At 32.9% G+C, this 23,443-nt stretch overlaps 1 protein-coding gene across 3 annotated transcripts in view; it reads left to right on the top strand.

Annotated features, from left to right (window-relative positions):
* The window catches only part of LOC118187974 (multiple coagulation factor deficiency protein 2 homolog), a 132,797-nt gene that overhangs the window by 52,075 nt on the left and 57,279 nt on the right, over nt 1-23,443 (top strand). For all 3 annotated transcript variants that reach the window (XM_085815240.1, XM_085815241.1, XM_085815239.1), the window contains one exon: nt 19,572-19,699. In XM_085815240.1, the coding sequence (XP_085671366.1) occupies nt 19,572-19,699 (128 nt within the window). The remainder of the gene's footprint in view (nt 1-19,571; nt 19,700-23,443) is intronic.

Below are 23,443 nucleotides of genomic sequence, written 5' to 3'. Positions count from 1 at the left end.
ATTATAGGTAAAAATTAAGGTAAAATACTTATTATTTGCATATGAATGAAGAACATAGACAAGTGCTAAAGTTTTAAAGATTTTTAATTTATGACAAAAACAAATCTATATCCGAAAATAATATAAAATGCAGTCGAACTATAAATATTGCTATTTATATGTTTCAGGAGTATCAAAAAAGGAATGAAAGTTGCAGCAATTATTTGTTAGCACAGATTTTATTAATAGCAGCTTAATTAACCTGTACTTAAATTCAAATGATAATCAACAGCTCAGAAATTTTAGTAACTTATACATATAAAATGCATTAAAAATAAAACCGGAAAAATTTTAAAAGCAGTTTATTTGAAAATAAGAAATTTACGGGAAAGGAAGCTTTTAAGTTTCATAATTCTGAAACATTTTACTCATGAAATGTTGATGAGCTGAACTTGTTGGACATTGCTCTCTTTCAGACAGTTCATCAAGGAGAAACTATCCATTTGCCACTTTCTTGACAGATCGCATCTGCTAATGTTTAAGGCAGCAATCTTCTTAGTTAAACGGAATCCACGAAGTAAAATTCTGGGAGGAAAAGAAACTAACAAAGTACTGGTTGACGTTTCTCAAATGTCTATGGGACTTAACCACTTATGTTATAACGTGAGTCAGTTTAAGTGGTTTCGCCCAACAGATGGAAATGTTTAAATTAGAGAAATCTGGGTGGGGTCTCATAGTTTTATGTAAAATAATAAAATTAGATATGTAACAATAAAAGTAAAAAATCATAATTTTTAATACTATTATAAAATTTATAATGTTAAAATATAAGTTATAATAATAAAAATTAGTTATGTTTCGAAAATTTTGAAATTTTTTGTGACTGTTCAAAATAAGTAATGTGCGTGCACAATTTTTACAACTGTTATATTGTGTGCACAGCTTTGCAAAGCCTTAAAGCCTTACCTGAAAACAAATCTAATTATGTATACTCACAAAACACAAAGACTTTTGGAATAAAAAGATTTTAATACCACTTTAAAATATTCTACAAGTTTATATTTTCCAATCATGCAAATAATTATTTTACTGAAAATTTCAGGATTTGTATTTTTCAAATGATTTCTTTTTATTTGCTATTGCTTTAACGTTTTCTCTCTAAAAAGTTTTCTCTCACCCAGCCCTTTTTCTCTTGAAAGGGGGACGGAAATGTAAAATACAAAATTCAGCTTTCAAATAATACATTAATATCCCTTTAACATCCATTTTCATTATAAAAATAACAGCAATATTTTTTTTTCTAATTAAACTCCCTGCAGTTCTGATGCCCACTTAACCATGAAATCTGAACCGAAAGAACTTTGGAATTTGGTATAAGAAGTATAATTACATCGCAACTCTCTTCTTTTCGTTCGTCTCTTCTGCTGCTTATGTCGCCTTGCAACAGAGTTTACTTTTCTAATTTTCATCTCCCGCCCTCAGTTTCGTTCAGAAAATGTAATCTGTACGAAACTGGGGGCGGGAGCGATAGCGCACCCACAGTGTTAATGTGCATTATCGAAGACATAAAATTATTTGTGGAATTTAGGCCATGTCTCCAAGTTTTTTGGTTTATGCATCCATCGTTCAAACTACGCAGCAAAGTCTTCAAGTTATGATGCAATCCTCTGCGACGCCAATCCGTTGCAACTCTCACCAAATCATCGTATTTCAATAACAATACGGTTTTATCACATATATATTGAACTAGGAAATGTACTACAAAGTAGTATCAGATTTTACAAAAATAAAATATCTTTAATCTCCAGCAATTTCATTTTTCTCAAGATATAGAATATTTAACACATTAACTTTACTAATTTACTTTTGAATCATGTAATAGTCTATAATGTAGTAGCATAGCATAAATTCTTAATTAACGAAAATTATCGGACATTGTAAATGTGGAAGGAATTCTAATCTCTCCTTTAAGAGGTACATTACAAAACTGAGTTCAAAACTTGATAGAATCAACTTTCCTGGTCATGTAACAGCCGATAAGGAACCGAGTTAATTAAGTTTGTATTTCTTTTCTCAGACTTCATATTACCCTAAGCTCTCTATTTATCGAATACACCAAAAATCGATCATTATTCGACCCTTTGTCGGGAGGGAGGTACCTACAAATCTAACGCCCCATTTTTGCTTTTCCTATCACCTCAATAAAGAGTTCCTCACAACTACTACTTATATTACTCGTTGGTAGCATCAGATGATACTTACAGAGACCAAGTATAATCTTCTTGATTATCTTCTGGGATTTGGTGTCGGTCCTTTTTTTTCCTCTTATAGCCAACTGGGACTTTCGGCAGAAAGCGGCTTTCTCGATAACGATTCAATTGACCTATTGTTCGTCAAGATAACAAGGGAGCCAGGGTATTTCTTTTTCCTTTAGTTATGTTTAACTAAGTAGCTCTTTGATCAAAGCATTGACGTTATACCTCATTTGTTAAAGTTTCTTCTCAAATTGTACTTTAAAGGGACCTGATCATTCAATGAACTGTTGCATTTTCTAAGTTGTAGAATGGTAATAATTGCATACTGATCTGCAAAGTATCAAGGAAACGATAATTGTATAATCAAAGGAGGCTCTAAAGGTGCTTATCTCTTCAAAATAAGAAACGATGTTATTCCATCAATTTTAAATAAATTTCGTTAGAAGCTTTAAGTTGCAGAATAAAGTTCATATTATAATAATCTTCCCCCCCCCCCCGAAAAAAAAGAGACAGAAATAATTTGTACTCAACAGTTTAAAATTTGAATTCATATTTATTATTTAAAGAATAAAATATTTGAAAACTGAAATTGCTTTATCCAGAAAAATCACTAAGCCGCCAAAAATATGACAGTTGCAGTTGGAAGAGAAACATGCTAAAATAGAATTAACTTGAAAACTAAATCAAAAATGTAATCTTAGATTGGCTTATATTTTGAATAAAACCCAAACGATTTCGATGGCAATCAGACGCAGATCTCCCTTCTTTAGCAACAAAAAGGGCTTAATAATTTTAATTGGGAAAACAATTTTATCGAATCTCTGGAGAATGTGCGAATGATTAAAATTAATGCAAGATAGCAGTATCTCACTATTGGTCTAAAGTATAAGATGCTTCAGCTTAGATTTTAACCAAATTATGAATTTATACATACTCTTATTACAGTTTACTGAGATTGAATAAATAGTTGAGTTTTAAATTAAAACCTGCAATACTTGTGCTGTAAAACATATCACGTCAGTGTATAATTTCGCCATTTTTATGCAGTGTCAGACATTGCAATAATTAAATATTACTTTCTTTTCAAGAATTGCTGAAGATGTGCCGCTTTTACTGGAACAACTATTATGATATACGATAATTATTCAAATTTTGCGTTTAATATTCATATTTCAAATTTTATGTCAATCACAATGATTTCATATCCTTCAGTGTGAAACTTTTTATTAAGGGGTTTTGAACCACTTGTAATTTAAAGCAAGAGGGTTGAGAGAAACCAAAAGAGATTTTTAAGATTTTAGAATGGATTAATATTAAGACTTGAAATCATATTAGAAGCAATTTAATTAATGCAGATAGTTTACTAATGGATTATTAAAATGCCCCATTATAAATGCATCAAACAGTTCAGATATAAATCTTTAGCCACACATCGTAAAATAGTTTTAGCTTCATTATAAGTGTAATTAAATCAAAGTTAATCATTTTAGAATCAAACTGTTACATATGGCAACTACTTGTTTCTTAGATATCTTTGGAAGTCTCATATTTATCTTTTTCAAATTTGGCACCATGTGCGGTATTAACGGCAGAAATACATATAGCTTTGATTATGACGAGACATTTTCTGATAGCTTTAAAGATATTCCACTGATGATTCTGGAATTTGTCTTAGAAACTTGAAACTAAGTTTACAATACTATTATCAATGAAAGAAAATCAAGGTCTTTATTAATCAAAAGAAATAGTACCACATTTAAGAAAATTCTGATAATTTAATCCAAATAACTTGCATTACCCAAGCTGCTTTTGCTTTATGCTGCGCAGGTTCTGCGACTTCTCGTCTAACCTGTCCACATGGCAGCAACATACAACAAAAACAGCTTGGGTAATGTTAGGTAGAGCTATCTCTTGTTTCAGTATTGGGATTCGAATTTCTCCTTTAATATCAAAGTACAAGGATTAGAAATGCCAAATTATATTGTAGTTTATACTTCATATACTTCCACGAGTTGACAATAATTTCTTGAAAATAAATATTAGTTTTTTAACGCATCTAACTATGAAACAATGTATAATAATAACATTAAGTAGTGACGAACCTATATCGCATTTAAAATGCATATGTTTAAATTTTGCTTTTGACGTAAATATGTTTATAATTAAGAGTTTTAAATTATATACATAATTAGCCAAATTTACTTTCGATTAGCTATCATAATTTATGTTTAATCTCATGTTATTAGCTGTAACATTTAACACGATTCAGAAGTTTCGAACCTTTACTGGCATATATAAGTATATTATTAGTATATGTTGTATAAATATATCCTCATGTACAAGTATGGCCCCTCTCAGTATGACATTCTTAGGCTTAGGGGGGATACCCCTCAGCATTGGTTTCACGTCTGTGTCCGCAGAAAAACACAATTGCAGAAAATGTTCTAAGATCAAGACAGTGTGGGTTTCTTATACGCTTTTGAAAATATTTTGTCTGTAAAAATATTTTAGAACCTAGATGAAAGTTAAAAGTTTAAATCTCACATCTCCTCCTTATATGCCTTCACTTAGTCCCAAGTAAGTTGGAGTATTTAACGAGAGTATTTAAACTTCATGGTTCAGTGAAATGTTAGTAAAATAGTTTTGGAAACCTCCGCTGACGTATTTTCGAATTCTAAATTCAGCAGTTAGCTTTTGTGCTCTGAGCTGAGTAAAAAGCAGAGATGTTTACAGAAACATGACAACTAAATTCTTGCCGAATCTTTATTAATGGGAGAATAACATTAATTAAGACACAATAACACGCCGAATAAATACTAATTCAGAAGTCAAACAACAAAAATCAGCGTTATATTTCCAAAATTTTCACGGGACTAGTTTCGATGGTTTTACCGAACCACCATCTTCAGCTGCAAAACCGCAAATGAACAAGATAGGAAATAATGATTAGATAAGATAAGAAAGCCTGGACAAGAATAAGCAAGTGGCGCCATCTGTTGGTGAAACCAGAACTAAAACATAATTTCTTTAAAGGCCGAAGGCAAATTTGGATTGGAATTAGGATCGTTAACTAGAACAGAAAGATTTTTATGAATGTGAAATGCCTCTAGAAAATCCAGTTCTCCAATGGAAGATATTTTTTGACTAATTTTGGCAGGAGAAAAATTGAAAGTGTGATTTTCGGACCAACAATGTTGAGCAACAGAAGACTTTGTGTTTCCTTTTTTCTAACATATGCCTCATGTTCCTTGACGCGAAATTTTAAGGCTCTCTTAGTTTGGCCAATGTAAATTAAACCACACTGGCAAGGAATCCTATAAATACCCCAGGAATTCATATCTGGAATAGGGTCCTTGAGTATGGAATTCGGAATTTTATTGATGGGAGAATAAACAACCCGAAAGTTAAATTTCTGCAAAATATGTGCAACTTTATAGCTAATTGATGGAAAGAAGGGAATGACAACAGAATTTTCATAGTCTCCTACAACAAGAGTTAATTTACATTGGCCAAACTAAGAGAGCCTTCTGTTGCTCAACATTGTTGGTCCGAAAATCACACTTTCAATTTTTCTGCTGCCAAAACTATTCAAAAAACATCTTCCATTGGAGAACTGGATTTTCTAGAGGCATTTCACATTCAGAAAAAACTTTCTGTTCTAGTTAACGATCCTAATTCCAATCCAAATTTGCCTTCGGCCTTTAAAGAAATCAGGTTTTAGTTCTGGTTTCACCAACAGATGGCGCCACTTGCTTATTCTTGTCCAGGCTTTCTTATCTTATCTAATCATTATTTCCTATCTTGTTCATTTGCGGTTTTGCAGCTGAGGATGGTGGTTCGGTAAAACCATCGAAACTAGTCCCGTGAAAATTTTGTTAATATAACGCTGATTTTTGTTGTTTGACTTCTGAATTAGAATAACTTTAGTTAGAGAATATTGAGAAATTTATGTGCTTTAACATAATGAGTATTTAAAGAGTGGTGCAGTGTAACCATTTTATGTTATAAATGCAGAATAAATAAAACAAAAACCTCAAAACATTTACTCGAAAAATGTTACAAAAATTTATCTTCTAATTCAGACTGTGAAATTTTATTGGACTATCTCTCGATATATCTGTAACATAGGCATCCAGAGACAGAACGCGGCTGCAGGTGAGTCGTTGTGTTTTTTGTTTATTTGGAGGTACTGTGTTTAGTGAAGGCAGACTTTCATGAATTAAAACAAATGCAGTTTTTAAGGAGAAAGAGAGCTTAATATCGAAGATTATTTACAAATGCTTGTAATAAATTTGAGAGACAAGAAGAAAAATTACATACTGTAAATAAAATATCTGACTGTTTGTAAGTGACAAAAACCAAAATATCTAAGTGACTAAACTGATGATAAACTGTGATGTCAAAATTAAATAAGAACTGTTAGTAGATGATATTCATGAAAATTACTTGAGGTGGAAATAGATGAATCAGAGAGTTATACTGACCACTTACGTGTTTTAGAACAAAAACTGAAACAGTTAATGGTGCCACATGCAGTATGCTCTCTCAATGATCTGATGTTCCAATGAAAAATTTGTTATTAAGTCAACCAAAATTTCAACTGCGCGAATTTCATGGAGGTGTGAGGAATTGGTTAAAAAATCGATAAAGTTCCAAATTTAGATTTGCACCAAATATACATTCTTATTCCAGGCAATGGAGAAATGCAGCATAGGGGAGGAACTAATTAAAAGGTCTCCTCTGGGCGCAGCCAGGTACGAAAAGGTGGTTTCAAGCAATTGTAAAATTCTTTCGGAAAAGAAGAATTATTAATTCGAGTGTATGTTAGAGATTCGTTAATATAAGTCCTTCAAAAACAAAACACTGTGAAAATGTCGGTGAGAAAATTTTATGACGAAATTATGTTCACTGAAAATTCTTGCAGAACGCTAGCGAGCAACAAATCGTAGCGTTACGAAGCTAGCAGAAGCTACTAATTCTTCAAAAAATGGCGCTGAGTCACCCTATGTGTTTTCGCACGAGTGCGAAAGTTATTTTAACTTTCGCGATTATGTTCTTTTTACGCTTACTTTTTACTGAGAAAAATGGCAAAAAGATAGTTTGTGAGAGGTGCATTTTAAAAATGTAAAACTAAGTAATGATAATTGAGTTTACTTGTAAATATTCCAGTAAATATATTTTTGATTCATAAAGTAATATTAGAAGGAAAACATGTGTATTTATTCTGTACAACATAACATCAAAAAACCATCGATGCAACCAAAAAATAAAGTTTCTTATGTTGTTTTGGCGCATCGGCCGTAAAGGAAGTTTAAGGATTGGTAGTCAACTTAAAACAAAATGAGTGATACAATTTATATGCTGTTCATATGCAATATTTGCATACAATTTATCTTTGCAAAATAAAATGAGTCTCTAAGAAAGTTTTGAAAGAAATAGAAAAATTAGAGGTTCAGTTCAAACCAGTTTCAAAAAATTAATTAAAATTGAAGACAAAATGAAAATCCAAATGCAGAACTGTTGCAAGAATCGCTTTCAGTGATAATCGAGAGAGAAACTAGTGTTTTAAAATATGATGAAGCTATTAATGCTCAATACACTGTGCAGGAATTAGAAACAGTAGTATAATACTAGACAGAAAGATAATACTAGAATAGAAACATAAATATAATGATAGAACATATTGCATATATTTTATAGTACAGCAAATCCATCACCGAAACAGCCGGTTAAAACCAAAACAATCCACAAGCTTCTGAAATAAAAACTAATTATGATACTAAATTACCTCGTATTGCATTAGAAACTTTCAATGATGGTATATGTAGATTAGCTGAATTTTGAGATCAGTATAAAGCTGACATTCATGAAAACAATACGCTTCTTGATGTTAAGAAATTGACCTATTTAAGATCTTTACTCACCGGCTGAGCTGCAAAAGCCATAAGCGGATTACCATTAACAGGAAAAAAACTATAAAAAAAGATCGAAATTTTAACTGGCAGATTTGTAAAAAAAAAAAAAAAAAAAAAAGAAATATTAGTTATCGCACATATGAACGTTTTCCTATCTTTCAAGCCTGTGAGTCGTTCAAGTGATGTATCCAGTGTAAGAACATTATAATATTGAAGTAACGATTCAAACTAGAAGTTCAGAAACATAAGATATTAATTTTAATTCTTATGGTAATCTATTACTTCCTATTTTATATAAATGTATCTCCCAAGATTTATTGTTACAGTTAGGTAGAGAATAAAATTTCGGCAAGGATTCAACAGTGTCAGATTTATTAACGTTTCTAAAAAACAAGTAGAAGCACGCGAAATATCCTTAACTCTTGGTCTTGACCAACAAACAGTTTCGAAAACCAGAGAAACAAATACTGACAACTATCTTAAGAATTTTGCTCCTATTAAAACGAATTTGGCACCAGCGAAGAAACTTAAAACATCAGTTGAAAAAAACTTAAAACATCAGTTGTGTGACTTTTGTCCTAAATCTTGCCTCTCAAAAGACAGCGACTTTCAGAGTATTTCAGAAAAAGACAAAGCGTTTTATGTTGTTCAATTTAAGTGTAAGCGCTGCTTTAAAAAAATGTCACAAAAATATTTCGTAATGCGAAATAGTGTAAATGTAATATTTGGGAATATGCGAAATAGTTTAAATGTAATATTTGGAAATCTCAGTTGCATTTAGAGAGCCTGTGTGTCTCAAACGTGCAAGGAAATAAAACCAACAAAAATGGGCAAAACACAGGCGGAGTAAAAGAAACAAACGTCAGTTCACTACTCCTCGAAACGCTGAGTAAACAAATTCCTAATGATATGATTTATTACCAAACCCTGAGTGCCCAAATAGTCGGAAATACTTCCACATTTAGTGTTAGTCTGTTGTGCGATTCTGCTTCCGAAAGATCCTATGTGTGTCAATCCATTTCTAAAAAAGCAGACTTGCCAAATTTTGGGAAGGAAGGATTAAGAATTCATACCTTCGAATCCGCCAGCAGCAGAACTTAGAACTTAAATGATTGTACCTTCAGCCTCCGTGCATGAAGGTTGCTCTTTTCTGTCGTTCTAGATGGAGACAGTCCATGATCCTTTGCCGTCAGGCATCTCTCTACCGCCGGATAAGCCTACTTCCCCAGACCATGCGAAGCTTACGTTCTCTAGATTGGCAACAAATCTACTGTTCTGCTGTTTAAAATGTAAACAAACATGGTCGCTATGGCAAAAATAATTAGGCTTAGCAGCAATTAAACAACTTTTAAATTGTTGGTAATTCTAAAAATATTGCATGCAAACTTACTAAAGGCATAAAAACCTTAACCGGAAGATAAGAATAACATAATTCAATCATTTTAAAGCAAAATGTGCACAATTTACAAACATATAATAATAAAGAAACTGAGATTGAGCCGAGTGACAGAGTGGATATATATATACATATATTTATATACCTTTGGGGCGGCCGATTGCAACCAAAATACGAGGTGCACATCTACATGTTATAGCAATCCTATATACAAAATTTCAACGTTCTGAGGCTACTCGTTTTTGAGTTATGAGAGATACGTAATTCTCTGTACGTCGTCTGTGCTTCATGAAAATTTCTCTTCAGAATTCATTTTAAATCCGTTTTATGATGTGTTTTGGATAAAAGAGTCATTTATTCTGTCCTTACGTACGGATGTCACGCAAAACGGACGGATGTCTGAGGTTATTAAACCCAGCAGATAAATTTACTCGACGAGAACATATTCATACACTTGTAAGTGATAGCGTTTGGTGGTGCGGTCCTTCCTGATTGAAATGTTCTAAAAATAAATGGCCTAAAATAAATTAAAGCGAAAATAGCTATGATCAAGTTTTAGAGCGACTAAATACAACTGTTCATGCAATTGTTCCTCCAATAGAAACTGTTATAGATGACCCTAGGTTTAATAGTTTAAGGAAAGTATTTAGAGTTACAACTTGGGTAAAATGATTTGTGGGAAGAAAAAGAATTTGAAAGTGAGTCCTTATCAATATCAGATATTAAAGAAGCAAAAGAATATTGAATAAGGAGAGTGTAAAGTGATAGTTATTTCACCGAGATAGGAAAATAAACAAATACCTTCTACTTCAAAGATTTAAAGCCTACCATTATATCTTGACAATATAGATTTATTGCTTGCCAAAGGAGGTTTAGAGCAAGCCGACTTATTTCAACATGAAAAACATCAGGTGATATTTCCGAAATCTAAGTTTACTGACTTAGTGGTTATGAACGAACACGTTCGTTAGTGGAACGAACGAACAAGTCTTTCCATTCAAGAGTGGCATCAATATTATCTAGAATACGGAATAACTTCTGGCTACCTATATTAATGAAAAATATTAATGCCTGCCTTGTGTGTCTAAAATTGGCAGTGAAGTCCGACAAACAGCTAACGGGTCAGTTACCAAGAGATCTTGTAGTCAAAAGCAATCCTTTCTCAGTGTGTAGGTCTTGGTTTAATTGGAGCTGTTATTGTTAGAGAAAAGCGGAGATCCACAGAAAGGTGTACATTTTATTGATTATTATTTTACACAAAGGTGATTTATACTGATAATGCCTTATTTACATGCCCCGTCACTCGTGCTGTAAGACATTAAAGTCATGTCAGATATGTCAGAAAAATGTTTCATGTTTTCATTACGACGTTTTATAGCTAAAAGAAAGATCTGCAAGGTGATTTAGGATAATGCCAAAAATTGCTGCAGCCCATGTGAAATAATTAAGGGATTTAAGGGTGAGCGTAGATCCTACTGTGCGAGAGTTCTTAACATCCGAAGGAATTACTTGCCTGTTCATGCTTGAACGTTACCCATAGACGGGAGGATTTAGGCAATATTTGATGAGAAGCAACAAAGAACCTCTGAAGAAAATCTTAGGCGGAGTATAATTGACTCTCGAAGAGTTCTCTACAATATTAACTAAATTTGAGTGTGTGTAAAACAATAAACCGTTAATTTACGAGAGCAATGAGCTGTGTGAAGCCTGTTTTTTCACACCTTCAAAGGTTTTTCACTTCCAGGACGTGACACCATTAACTTTTCCTGAGCATTGTTTAGAAACTTTCAACAAGGTGTCAGGCAAAGAAACTGACACCAACTAGACGGAAGCTTTACCAACATAAACTCTTAAAATTAACATAGATCAAGTCGAAAGAGCAATATTTGCTACAGCTTAGAAACTCTCAAAATTTTGCTGATCTCTTAAGTTAAGCGTAACTTTAAGACCGGAGACGTTATGTTGCTAGAAGGACCAAAACAATCTAAGTTATTCTGGCATATGGGAGCAGTTGAAGAAGTAATTGCGGGGCGAGATGGACGTATACGAGCGTGCCTCGTTCGCACACCAAACGGAAAATTCAGAAGAGCTATCCAGCTTTTATATTCATTTGAAATTTAGGATATTCAATGTTCTTTTTGAGCTTTTTACATTGTTTATATTATTGATTATTATATTCATTTAATTATAGTGCATCATTTGTGTTTTTGATGTAAGTTACTATATGTTATTCCTTTATATGTGTCCTACTGTTTAGCATTAAGCTATGTTAATTAATGTTAATATAGTTGTGTAAATTTTGTGTACTTATTGACATGAGTACAGGTTGGGATTATGTAGAAATTGTTTAAAAAAAGAGGGCTCTGCGTCGCTCGATGAGTTTCCGAACCAGCCCGTGAGTTATTTTAGCTCTCGTGATTATGTTCTTTTTACGTTTACTTTTTACTGAGAAAAATGGCGAAAAGATATTTCTGAGAGACGCATTTTAAAAATCCAAAACTAAGTAATAATGTTTAACTTGTAAATATTCCAGTAAATATATTTTTGATTCATAAAGTAGTATTAGAAGAAAAATAAGTATGTTTATTCAGTACAACATGACATCAAAAAACCATCTATGCGATGAGTCAATCAATTAAGTTTCTCATGTTGTTCTGAAGAGTACAGAGGACTGCAGTAGTGGAAAGAAAAAGATTTAAATTATGTTTTTATAATTTTATTAAGTCCAAGTTATGACAAAACAGAGAATACATCTCTTATTGTAAAATTTTAATTTTCTGAAAACGCAATAGAATTTTAAAGCAGGCGACAAATTTAAAATAAAATGTTTACTAGTAATTAACTTAAATATTGGAACGTTGCGCAAGTTCCAAGTGTAGCTAATTCACTAACCTTTGCTACAGGACAGAAAAAAATATATATATTTTGTTTAACTTTCAAAAATTTAAGGCTGTGTTAAAACAATAAAGATGATACTAAAAGAGAGAGAATTCTTTAGCCAAATCCCGGTGTTGTTTCTTATGTTTAAAGTCAGGGAGTCGTTTTGGACAGTATAATATGAAGGTAGGATGCCTATGGTACGGTAAGAAATATCACATTTGGCTATGCCGAAGTATTTATCAATAACCATTTGTTGGATTTAATGAAAAAGAAATCAAAATGAAAAAGCAAAAGAATGGATTTGATGAAAGATAGTGGATAATATCTCTAAGAAACGATTAAACGCTTGCCAAAGTGTCGCAATCTCAAAATGTAATTTTTCAAGTATTGATGGTAATCCTTGGAGGTAATAATGGCAAAAGGCAAGAGCAATAATTGAGTATGCGTATCAACGTTCGTATTTACTGCATGATACTGCTAAACAGGATATGAAGCTCAAAGTTATTAATACATTCAACATTCGATATTTGAGTGAAAATAGCATATCAGTGCGTAAACGTGATGTAGTCACATTGTTTTTAACCAGTACTGATGGAACTCATAATTGCAATTTTAATGTTTTGAGTCAGCCTTTCAAATGTATGAGACTGGGCTCCTTTGCCTCATACATTTTGTGGGAAAGAGAGTTTAGATAATGATATTCCTATTAATGATAGCAATCAAGATCCGACTGAATTGCTTATTGGTGATGCCACAGCAGGACTACTCGTAAAATTTAGTTATAAGATATTATCATATGGACGTTCAGCTATTGAGACTAAACGGGAATTTACCTTGATGGGAAAAATGACAAGAGCTTTATTAGGAGAGAGCAGGATATCTCGTTAATGATTATCTATTATTTATTACTGAATAAATCTGCTTCACAGTTATGCACATTAGATACTTTTGGCATTACTGATGGTTCTGTGCAAAAATCAAGAGCAGTTCTTCATGAGGCTACAAGAAACATTTTTAAAAATTCCTGTTCTATCCTACTTCCTATCTTCTGAAGGAACGCTTTTCATCTTTGTTCTGAATTCTGAAAGATTTGGTTCTGTTTATTGAACCATGTAATTTAGATGTCCAGCAGCTAACATAAATTTGATTATTCCGTTGCTTGATTTGGAAGATTTCACTATAGGATTTTGTATGAAGTTAAAAGAGTGCGTGGGGCTAAGTAGATTTCTTTGGCAGTATTTGCACTATTAATATTTTAATGTAATTTCGAGATGGAGGTATTGAATATCCGAATAAATATTTTGCTACGTATTGCCTGCTATTCTAAAGCGCTGATTACTACTGACGCAAGAGTTTTTTTTTTATTCCGAAGCTAATTTTTTTATGATCAGAAAAAAGATTTTTCCTCTTCTTATTCAAAAACTTTCAAATTTAAGATGCTGTTCCTAAGATGGTGAGATGAGAAAGATAAGTAGGGTCATTCTCTGCCTGAAGTTGTTTGTAAAGATGAAGGGGTATTGCTATTATTGTGAAGACATATTCTTTTAGCAGAAATAAAGTCTTCCATAAGATCATCCCTGCTGTGTTTGTATCGGTAACCGTACATCCCGTTATGGGCATTAAAATCGTTCGCTCTTAATTTTGGTTATGATTAGAAATTGTATTAAGAAGTCTAATCTATGCAGATGCAAACTGAGGTCTTCTTCTGTTGGAGATCAGTAAAATGACGTTACCGAGAATTGATCGTTTTGAGTATTAAGAGAGTAACATAATAATAATTACATCTCTTTCCCAGCTTTTATCAGGACTGAATTCCATTTCTCGCTGATGGGGATGATAGTAGCTTTGATTGAGCATTTCTGATCAACCGGCTTGCTTTGAAAAATATTCTAGTTGCTTGCGATTAGCTTAAATACCTTTCATTTAAAATGGTTCCTGCATCAAGATCATATCTTGAGCGTTGTCATTTATAAGTTTGGCAAGCTGAGAGGAGCCTAATTTCCCAAATTTAAGTGTGAAGAATTTTGATTTGTGAAGAATTTGATCATCTAGTGTATTTTGGCACACTTAAAGCGACTTGAATGATGATCAAAGTCCTAGCATTTGTAGCATTTTCTGATGCCAAAAAATTCTGCCCAATCTATACATTCACCAATCTGTATAAATATGTCTTTTCCATGCAAAGTTTAAAAGCTTTTTGCGAGCATTCTGTAATCCATTTAACGATACCTTTGCCTTTTCCAAGAAAACTGAAGAGCATAGAGACAGTTTTTATGTCCTCTTCTAGGTGCTCCGCTAGAGTCTTGGTGAGCTTTTCTGCACTGTTTTTCCGTGAGACATCGCGCACGTAGCATTTTGGATTTCTTTTCTTGGAAATCTTAATTTATAGTAATCTTTTGTTGTATGTGATGTTTGTAGGGTGTTTTAGACTCTTAGAACTTCGTCTTAATCATTGAAATAAATGGAAATTCCACCATTTTGTATATTTGTAATTTTTCTGTATTTTAATTCCTATATTTTTCAGTGCAATTACCTTTTCCGAAACTTCTGGGACAGAAGTGTTTTAATCATTCTTCTTGGGATACAAAATGAGAGCTCGAAATCTCGTCTTCTTTACAATGTCAGCGTAGAGTGTCTCTGTTTAATTAAAGTTTCATGTGGGATCCTTTCTGTGGTGAGTTGTTTTAAGTATAAAGCTGAAGATACTGGGACTATATCTGAGTCTGAAATTATTGATTTAGAGCTATCTGAGAAAGATTTCAAATTAGACTGAATATTATTATATTCAATTTCTTTAAAGCAAATCCATTAGTTCGGGTGTTCTCAACCCGTGGTACACATACCACTGGTAGTACGCAAGAGAAAAACAGGGGGTACGCAAAGATGCAAAGTATTTTTAACTACAGTCAAAAGTCGTTAATCCGGACTCGTCGGGACTTCGGCTATTCCGGATTATCGATTTTTCCGGATTAAAGATCATAAGTTTAAATCTGGCAAGATGGCATGCAGAAATTATAAAATTAAAAATATGAAACCGTAATTTATGAAATAAAGAACAATTATGATCTAAAAGGTATCAAAATTTACAAAAAAAAAAAAGCTTAATATTTATTTGTTTACTTTATTAAACATTTCTTTCAATGTAAGTTGTTTAAGTTGCTTCGTTTTTTATGTGATAATATATTCTCTTTAATTCTATAAACAGACATAATTTCTTGTTTAGTTACAAAGTTCCGCTGTTCAAGTCCTATAATTGCTGTTTCTACTGACTAATTTGTCAATCGAAATTTTTTCGTTTTCAATAACCTCTGTCACTTTCTTCGCTATCGGAAGCGAATTATAATGACGAGGAATTTGATTTAAATCATATCAAAGACAGAGTACATCGAGATGAAATACTACATTTAGTAAGGAATTATAAGCCAAATAAAATAAAAACATCTGCCCTGAAGATAAGAATAGTGCTGACAGATCAACTTCCAATTCATTGCGCGCCGATGCGTTAAAGATAAACAAAGTTTAGATAAACAAACGTTAAAGTTTAGATAAACAAAGGATATGCCTTTATCCATTTCTTGAAGCAATTCCACTTTTTGTTTAATGAACTTCGAAACATACTTTCGCTTTGTAGATCCTTTATATATTAATAAATATATATCAGAAATTCTATTTGACTTAATCGAAAGTTCAAGCTTACTTTTATAAAATTGCTCTAACAGTCTGCAAAAAATAATAAGCCAGATCCAATTCGAAGATTAAGGAACAACGCAATCTGCAACATTAACTGAAATAGATAATTAGATAATTTTAGCTTAGCTTATACCGTCCGTTATACATTAAACGCGCACTCGTAAACGTATTTTGCGCACGCGCACAAGCATATTCGCAGCCGTAAATGTCTTACGCGCATGCGTCAACGCGACGCATGCGCAGAGAGTTTGTAGCTTTGAGGTCCCGATTACAGATCATTCCGGATTATGGGTTTCCGAATTAACGACTTTTGACGGTATTAAATTCAAAAATGAAAACTCTAACATCCTGATTCAATTTTTTTTTCTGTAACACTCGTAAATGTTTGCGATATGAGCTTTGGTCAAAAATTATGGTGGTAGTAGTGCTTTGTAAGGGTGGTTTTCAATTTTTGTTTAGATGGTACGCGTTAGTCAAAAGGTTAAAAACCGCTGCATTAGTTTAATCCGGTGAGCTTTTGGGATTATATTTAGTGACCCCCTTTGTCCCTTTGCCTGATTTTGTAGTATAGCACAATTGTTAATCTTATTGTCTGAATTATTAGAATTTAAAAATTTGTCCCATCCCATTACATGGCCGGAAGGATTCAGAAAACTTTTAGAAACTGAAAACAAAGTCATCGAATTAACTCAAGCTTAGTACATTCTAAGTGAACAAGATACGAGATTTAAAGATTTTTGAGAACTTTGAAGGATGAAATTGATATTATCAGACTAAAGACCAAATTAGTTAATTCATAAAATAGGGAAGATTTCAAAATATCAGAAATTCTTCCATCACATCATCAAGTCGTTAGAAGATTAATATTTTATCATGGTGTGAAGCATTCTTATGCAGGAGCTCAGATAGTGCTAAACATAATAAGAGAGAGAGAGAGATTCTGGGATCTCGATGGAAGCAGAACTATAAGATTCATTACTACTATACGAAGTAATAATATGTAAATGTCTACTTATACTGTACTACTTACGAACTATATGAAGTATGAAATGTGCAAAAGGTATTCTCTTAAGAAACTGGACACTATTACAGAACCTATTCCAGGAAAAGATCACGTGAAGCTTCTGTTCTCGAAGTTCGTGTAATGGACCTTGCAGGCTCAGTATACTTGGAGGGTAAAAGAATCATGGATCTGTCTATTTATTTGCACAGACTATCGCCCCGTATACCTGGAGTTTGTAACTTGACTCTCAGCAGAGGTCTTCTAATTAGATCTACGCGGATTCATATCTGGAAGAGGGAGATGCAAAATCATCTTCTGCGATAAAGTACAAGCTTTGTTGGATCTTCAAATTTATTTCAAAATTTAGATTGAAATCCTATCACTGCTGATGCATTTTTTTCACCAAATAGAGTATTAATTTAACCCACTTTCTGGCTCATGGTGTGGTGACTGGTGGGCGGGATTACTAAGAATACTTAAACATTTATTCAGAAAATGATGCGGACATTCCTTAACCATATGAGCAAATGACAACAGTGTTCTATGACTGCAGGTCAGATATCAGTTCTCGTTCGTTAACTTTTATGTCAGCGAGAAAAATAAACTTGCTCCTTTGAGTCCTCCGATGTTTTTCTAGAAATCCAAACATAATGAAATCCAGATGGTGTTATCGTAAGAGCTTAAACAGAAGGGCAAAATACAGACAGCGTTTGCAAGACAATTTGAGGAAAAGATTTCGAAGTGAATGTCTAGGAGCGCTTACTAAAAAATCAGATACTAAAAGATCATCTCAAATAAATATTGGTGACATTGATTTGATTGAAAACGAGTTACGAGAGAGATAAAAGGATCAATTGTCCACTTAAAAGATTATCAAGATCATGCCAGGCAATGATAAAATAACGATTCTAGTTAAACCTCATACTTAGGCTGATACAACGTCTGTATCCATTAGAAATATTTGCCTCTAATCCTATCCTCTTCTCAAAAAAGAACTCTCTTTTCGGCAGGAGATATGTCTATAATACTTAACAACATAAGTCCCGTTACCAGAATTGGTCGAGTAGTTAGTACTTAGATATCCTAAAGGCGAAATGTGTGACTAAAATTACAATTTTCTTTTGTTTAATGAATTGTACTTATATAAAGCATAGGATTCAAATACGATATAAGCATTATTAGCGTTTTAACTTCATCGTTCATTTTTAAATTAGCCTTCTGAGGTCAGATCTTAGCTTAGGCGAAAGGATGTCCGAAAATACCTTCACTTAGTCCTGAGTAAGTAAAAAACATGAAAAGAGAGTATCCAAATTCCGTGGTTTAGCGGAAAATTTATTAAAATCCTTTCGGTAATCTCCATGACTTCCTTTTCGAATTCTAAAAATAACTGTTAGCGATTGAGCTCTAAAGTGAGCAAAACATAGAGATGTTTACAAAAACGAGAGTATAAAATTCCTGCCGAAATAATATTAGTTTTAAGCAAAAGGAATGCTTAAAGAGTGGTACAGTGTTAACATTTTATGCTATAAATAAGAAATAAATATATGTAAATTATCTTCTGATTCAACCTGTGTTATCTGATTGGACTATTTCTTCCGGAGATATCTGACATCTGTAACAAAAGGTTTATGAGTTTGTGACCTATACAGCTGACACAATATACTAATGTTACACGTTATTATACATATTATACATTATTTAAATAATTAACATGTGAGTTATAAAAACATCTGTGCCACAGAAACGGCATAAATCATTGTATTGATACAAAAGTTATTCAAGTAATGAATAACAAAATGCAAATTTCTTCTAAAATTGTATCAGAAGACAATATGTTACACATGTTGGACAATATTTTTAAAAAGATTTTTGTCAACTTACAAAGTAGTTTGTATAGTTCTGCCGATCAAAATAATCTGATTCCGGATAAAGCACTCATAAAAATTTTGCCTTTTGATAGTGTTTCACCCTTTGTTTTATAAATCTAGTTTTTGCCCTTTACAAGTAAACAAACTGAAATAAAAAAATAAATAAAGGAGATACTGATTTATGCCATTTTACCGATTTATTTGTCCCTATTTTTTAATTTATTGTACTTTTGTTTAAAATTATATAAGTTTCAAATTAGCAAATCAAGTTAAGCAAAATAATCATTTCATTTTTATATAGTTTTTTTTTTTTATTATCTTCTTACTCCCTTTGTTATGTAGGCATATTCCGGAATAATTAAATATTAGAAAACAATGAGTATCACGCAATAATTACATCTATAATATTTTTAAATGAATGCAAACTTATTTGAAGCTTAGATTAATCACCTGTAAAAGAAAAAGCAAATGTTAACAATCGCTTCAGGTTTTAATTCTAAAATATTGTAACATCAATAAGTATACGAATCTTTTTTTGGTAATTTTTGCATGAAAATATTTTATACATAAGACATACCTTTTCAGAGCTCATGATTATGATTCTAATAAGAAGCTGGACGGGTTGGAACTCTTCGCAGCTTTAGGCCATGATTCCAAGCATGCAAATGAGACTCATTCTGAAACTCATCATACACCTACAGAGGATATTGAAAGTAAGTGCTTAATTGCTTAATTACCAAAATCACTAATCAGTGAAAATCAAGCTTAATAAATTTAAATAAATATGATTCAGCACATTTCAAGAAAAAAAAGCCATATTTATCGTTTTAATAGTATCAAATTGTTTTGATGAATTTCATTTGACTGTATTAAGGCTAAAGGAGAATTTGAAGTACGGTTTTCACCACAAATTTCCATTGAAATTAGTTAACTACTTCTAATATATTTTGGAAAACGCCAGAATGCAGATGATAACTAATTGATTGAGCAATAATTTTATGTAATTTCATGCGTGATCATAATTAACTGTCTTTCAAGAGTGAAAAATTCTATAATTAACTAAAACTAAATAATTTCCATAGAACATTTAGGGTGTTCAGGAATGACAAATACAGCTTTTATTTTCTTTGATATCAAAAAACATACCTCAAATTACGAAGTTCTTCAGTTCCTCAATCTACGGTAAATGACTTGATTGAAAATCATTTCCAATGTAGTCATTAAACGGTTTTTAAAACACGGAATTTAACTCTTTACCTAAACTAGAAAGAATAAACAATTTGGTTAGTATGATGTTCATTATGCTTCCAAAGTCTAAGTAAAGAATTTCCCACGAATTTATATGTAACATTTGCATGTTTAGATGAAACTATTAACAAAAAATTTATTAATAATGTTTTAAGAAGATTAATTGTAATGAGTGTTGTTTTACATAACGTGTGTTAATGTAATGGGTGAAATATTAATCACCAAATACGTGCTTTTAGATATATGACTTAAAGTGAAACATTCGCAGTTACATTATAAATACTCCATATTTGTCTTACATTTTTAATTTAATACTTTTTGTTACATATTTCCCTTTTTACTCGCATATTTTTACACCCTTACTATTTTACATTTTGTTTAGGCATTTTTATACTTATCGAACTAGCTGTGAGTAACAGAGGCTCATGCTGTGAAACATTTCTTCATAATTTTGAAGTGATTTTCTAATCTCGTGTAGTAATATTACTCAACATTTTCCTACCCCGAGCAATAGAAATTTTTCTTTTCTCTTTTGATATTATGCCAACTTTTGCAACGTTTTTTAAAATTTTATTTAGACATTATTAATGTTATTGTTTTAACCTTTATTTTTCATTATTCCCTGCTTTATGTTTTAGAATTATTTCTTTGTGACTTTTCTCTTGAAAATGCTATTAAAGAAGATACCACGTTAAAAACCTGTTAATACCTATAGCTTTACTTACTTTACACTGGTGTGCAAAAATTAAGGACGAAGTCGAAAAATTAGCATATCAGCTGAACGAAGAGGCAGAGCGGACAGAAAGACCAATCAGGAGATTAAGTAAGGTGATGTATGGTAGCACATGCGCAGATATGCAGGTAGACGTAAAGGGGGAGTGTCTGAGTAGTATAAAGCATGTTGTCGGTGTAAGATCAGTATTTCTGGCAAAGAGATTGCACGCCGTATTGCAGTTAAAATCACACCGAGTTGCTGCCTCAGCGAAAAATGGCGAATAATCAATCTGTTAGACGACATCTGGATGCTTTTACCCGAGGTCGAATCATTGGGAAGTTGGAGGAAGGCCGCAGTGTGACAAGTGTGGCTGCAGAGTTCGGAATTGCTCACAGCATCGTTTCACGACTTTGGAGACAATTTCAAACTACAGGAACAGCTATCCGGGGGTTTAGTAGTAGTCGTCCACGAAGAACCACATCCGCAGATGACCGGTATATTGCCTTACAAGCCAGAAGAAACAGGCGGCAGACAGCGGGAGAAATCGCTAGACACACGACACAGGCGCCTGGACGACCGATATCGCGTTTTACCGTGGCCAGAAGACTGCACGGTGGTGGTCTGTTTGCAAGACGCCCTGTACGGTGTGTACCTCTAACGCCTGCCCATCGGAGAAGGCGTTCTCTGTGGTGCCGGGAACACCGGAATTGGAGAGAAAATGAATGGGGACGAGTACTCTTTACAGATGAGAGCAGATTCAGTCTGAGTAGCGATTCTCATCGCATACTCATCTGGAGAGAGCGGAGAAGCCGCAATCATCCCTCGAACATCATTGAAAGGGATAGGTATGGAGGTGGCGGTGTTCTCGTTTGGGGAGGCATCATGCTTGGTAGTTGTACAGACCTTCACATCTTCGACGCAGGTTCAGTCAACGGAACCCGTTATTGTAACAAGATTCTTCTTCCATATGTGCATCTTTTTAGAGGCGCTATGGTTCCTTTTCATGGACGACAATGCACCATGTCATCGCACAGTAGCTGCCGAACAGCTCTTAGAGAGTGAGGATATTGAACGTATGGATTGGCCGGCACGATCTCCGGATCTCAATCCCATCGAGCATGTATGGGATTTTCTAGGCAGACGCTTGGCAGCTCGTACCTTACCACCAGTAACGATTCCGGAGCTTCGATTGGCGCTGCAAGACGAATGGGCAGCAATGCCTCAACAACTCATTAACACCCTCATTCTCAGCATGGGCAGACGCTGTGAAACCTGCCTAGCAGTCAGGGGAGATAATATCCCCTATTAAAGACCGGATGTTTCTTGCTGGACACCCATCACAGGGAAGTTTCGGCCTTCAGTCGCATAGCGCTCCATGCTACTTTTTCAATAGAGCTTCTTTTTATTCTTCTGATTTCTCTTTTACTAAGTGTTGCTTACGTTACTCATGTCCTTACGTATTTGGGATCTTACGGTATTAAATAAGTTGATTTGGAAAGCTTTTTTACAAAGTTATATTGAAAAAACCGTCTCGTCCTTAATTTTTGCACACCAGTGTACAGAGACATAGCAGGTTTTCTTCTATAATTTATTCCAAACTGGTTGATCTTTCTTTTCCCATTTCTATAGTTAGTATTAGTTCTTAGAAATTATATTATTTTGTATTATTATAAAATATTAGAATTAGAATTAACAAAATAATATAAATTACATATAATTAAATATATTATATGCATAATTACGTATAATTTAATTTTATTCTATATTCAATTATATACTATATATAATTAATTATCACAAAATAATTTCTTTGTGAATTAGGTTCTAAATTGTGAATTAGGTTCTAAATGTCTTTCTTTGTGAATTAGGTTCTAAATTTCTTACTATTTTGTCTACTATATATAATTATATTTCAAAATATTATAATAAGTTTTTTAAAATTTTACTTCTATTTAACAGTTTGTATGTCAAATGCTATATACGAACAAATCTCTCCTTAAAGAGTGAAATTGGTTCGAAAAAAAGGATAAATAAGTCAACGATTCTAAATATATCGTACTGCGATAGGTAGTGAACACAAAGCGAATTGCATTTTCTTCACAGAGCTGTCAGTCATTGTACATCTATCTACAGTGGAGTGTAAATTATGCTTTTATTGTGAAATGAAAATCAAGTGCTAATAATGAAAAAAGCAATAAGCTATTTTGTTTCAAACATAAGTTGCCAAAATGTAAACACTTTAAAATTGTGAATATCACACATTCAAATGGTATGTATGACGAAAACAATTCTTGAGAAAAATACCTTAGCGAGCGGAACTTGCAAAACGCGATTTCGGATACAGACTTTATCTTAATTATTTCCATTTAATTTATCTAACACTAGAATTTCATACATACACGGTTCAGTGTTCATTCATGCTTCTTATCACCAGTTCTGACCGCAATTTACCAACAATTTTAAAGGATTTCTGTTGATTGAAAATGACGCCAAT

Source organism: Stegodyphus dumicola, chromosome 4, assembly GCF_044657685.1.
Source record: "Stegodyphus dumicola isolate Sdum_Otavi_A_Nest chromosome 4, ASM4465768v1".
Lineage (NCBI taxonomy): Eukaryota > Metazoa > Arthropoda > Arachnida > Araneae > Eresidae > Stegodyphus > Stegodyphus dumicola.
Note: the sequence above shows the minus strand (reverse complement) of the source record. Positions and strands in the feature narration are given on the sequence as shown.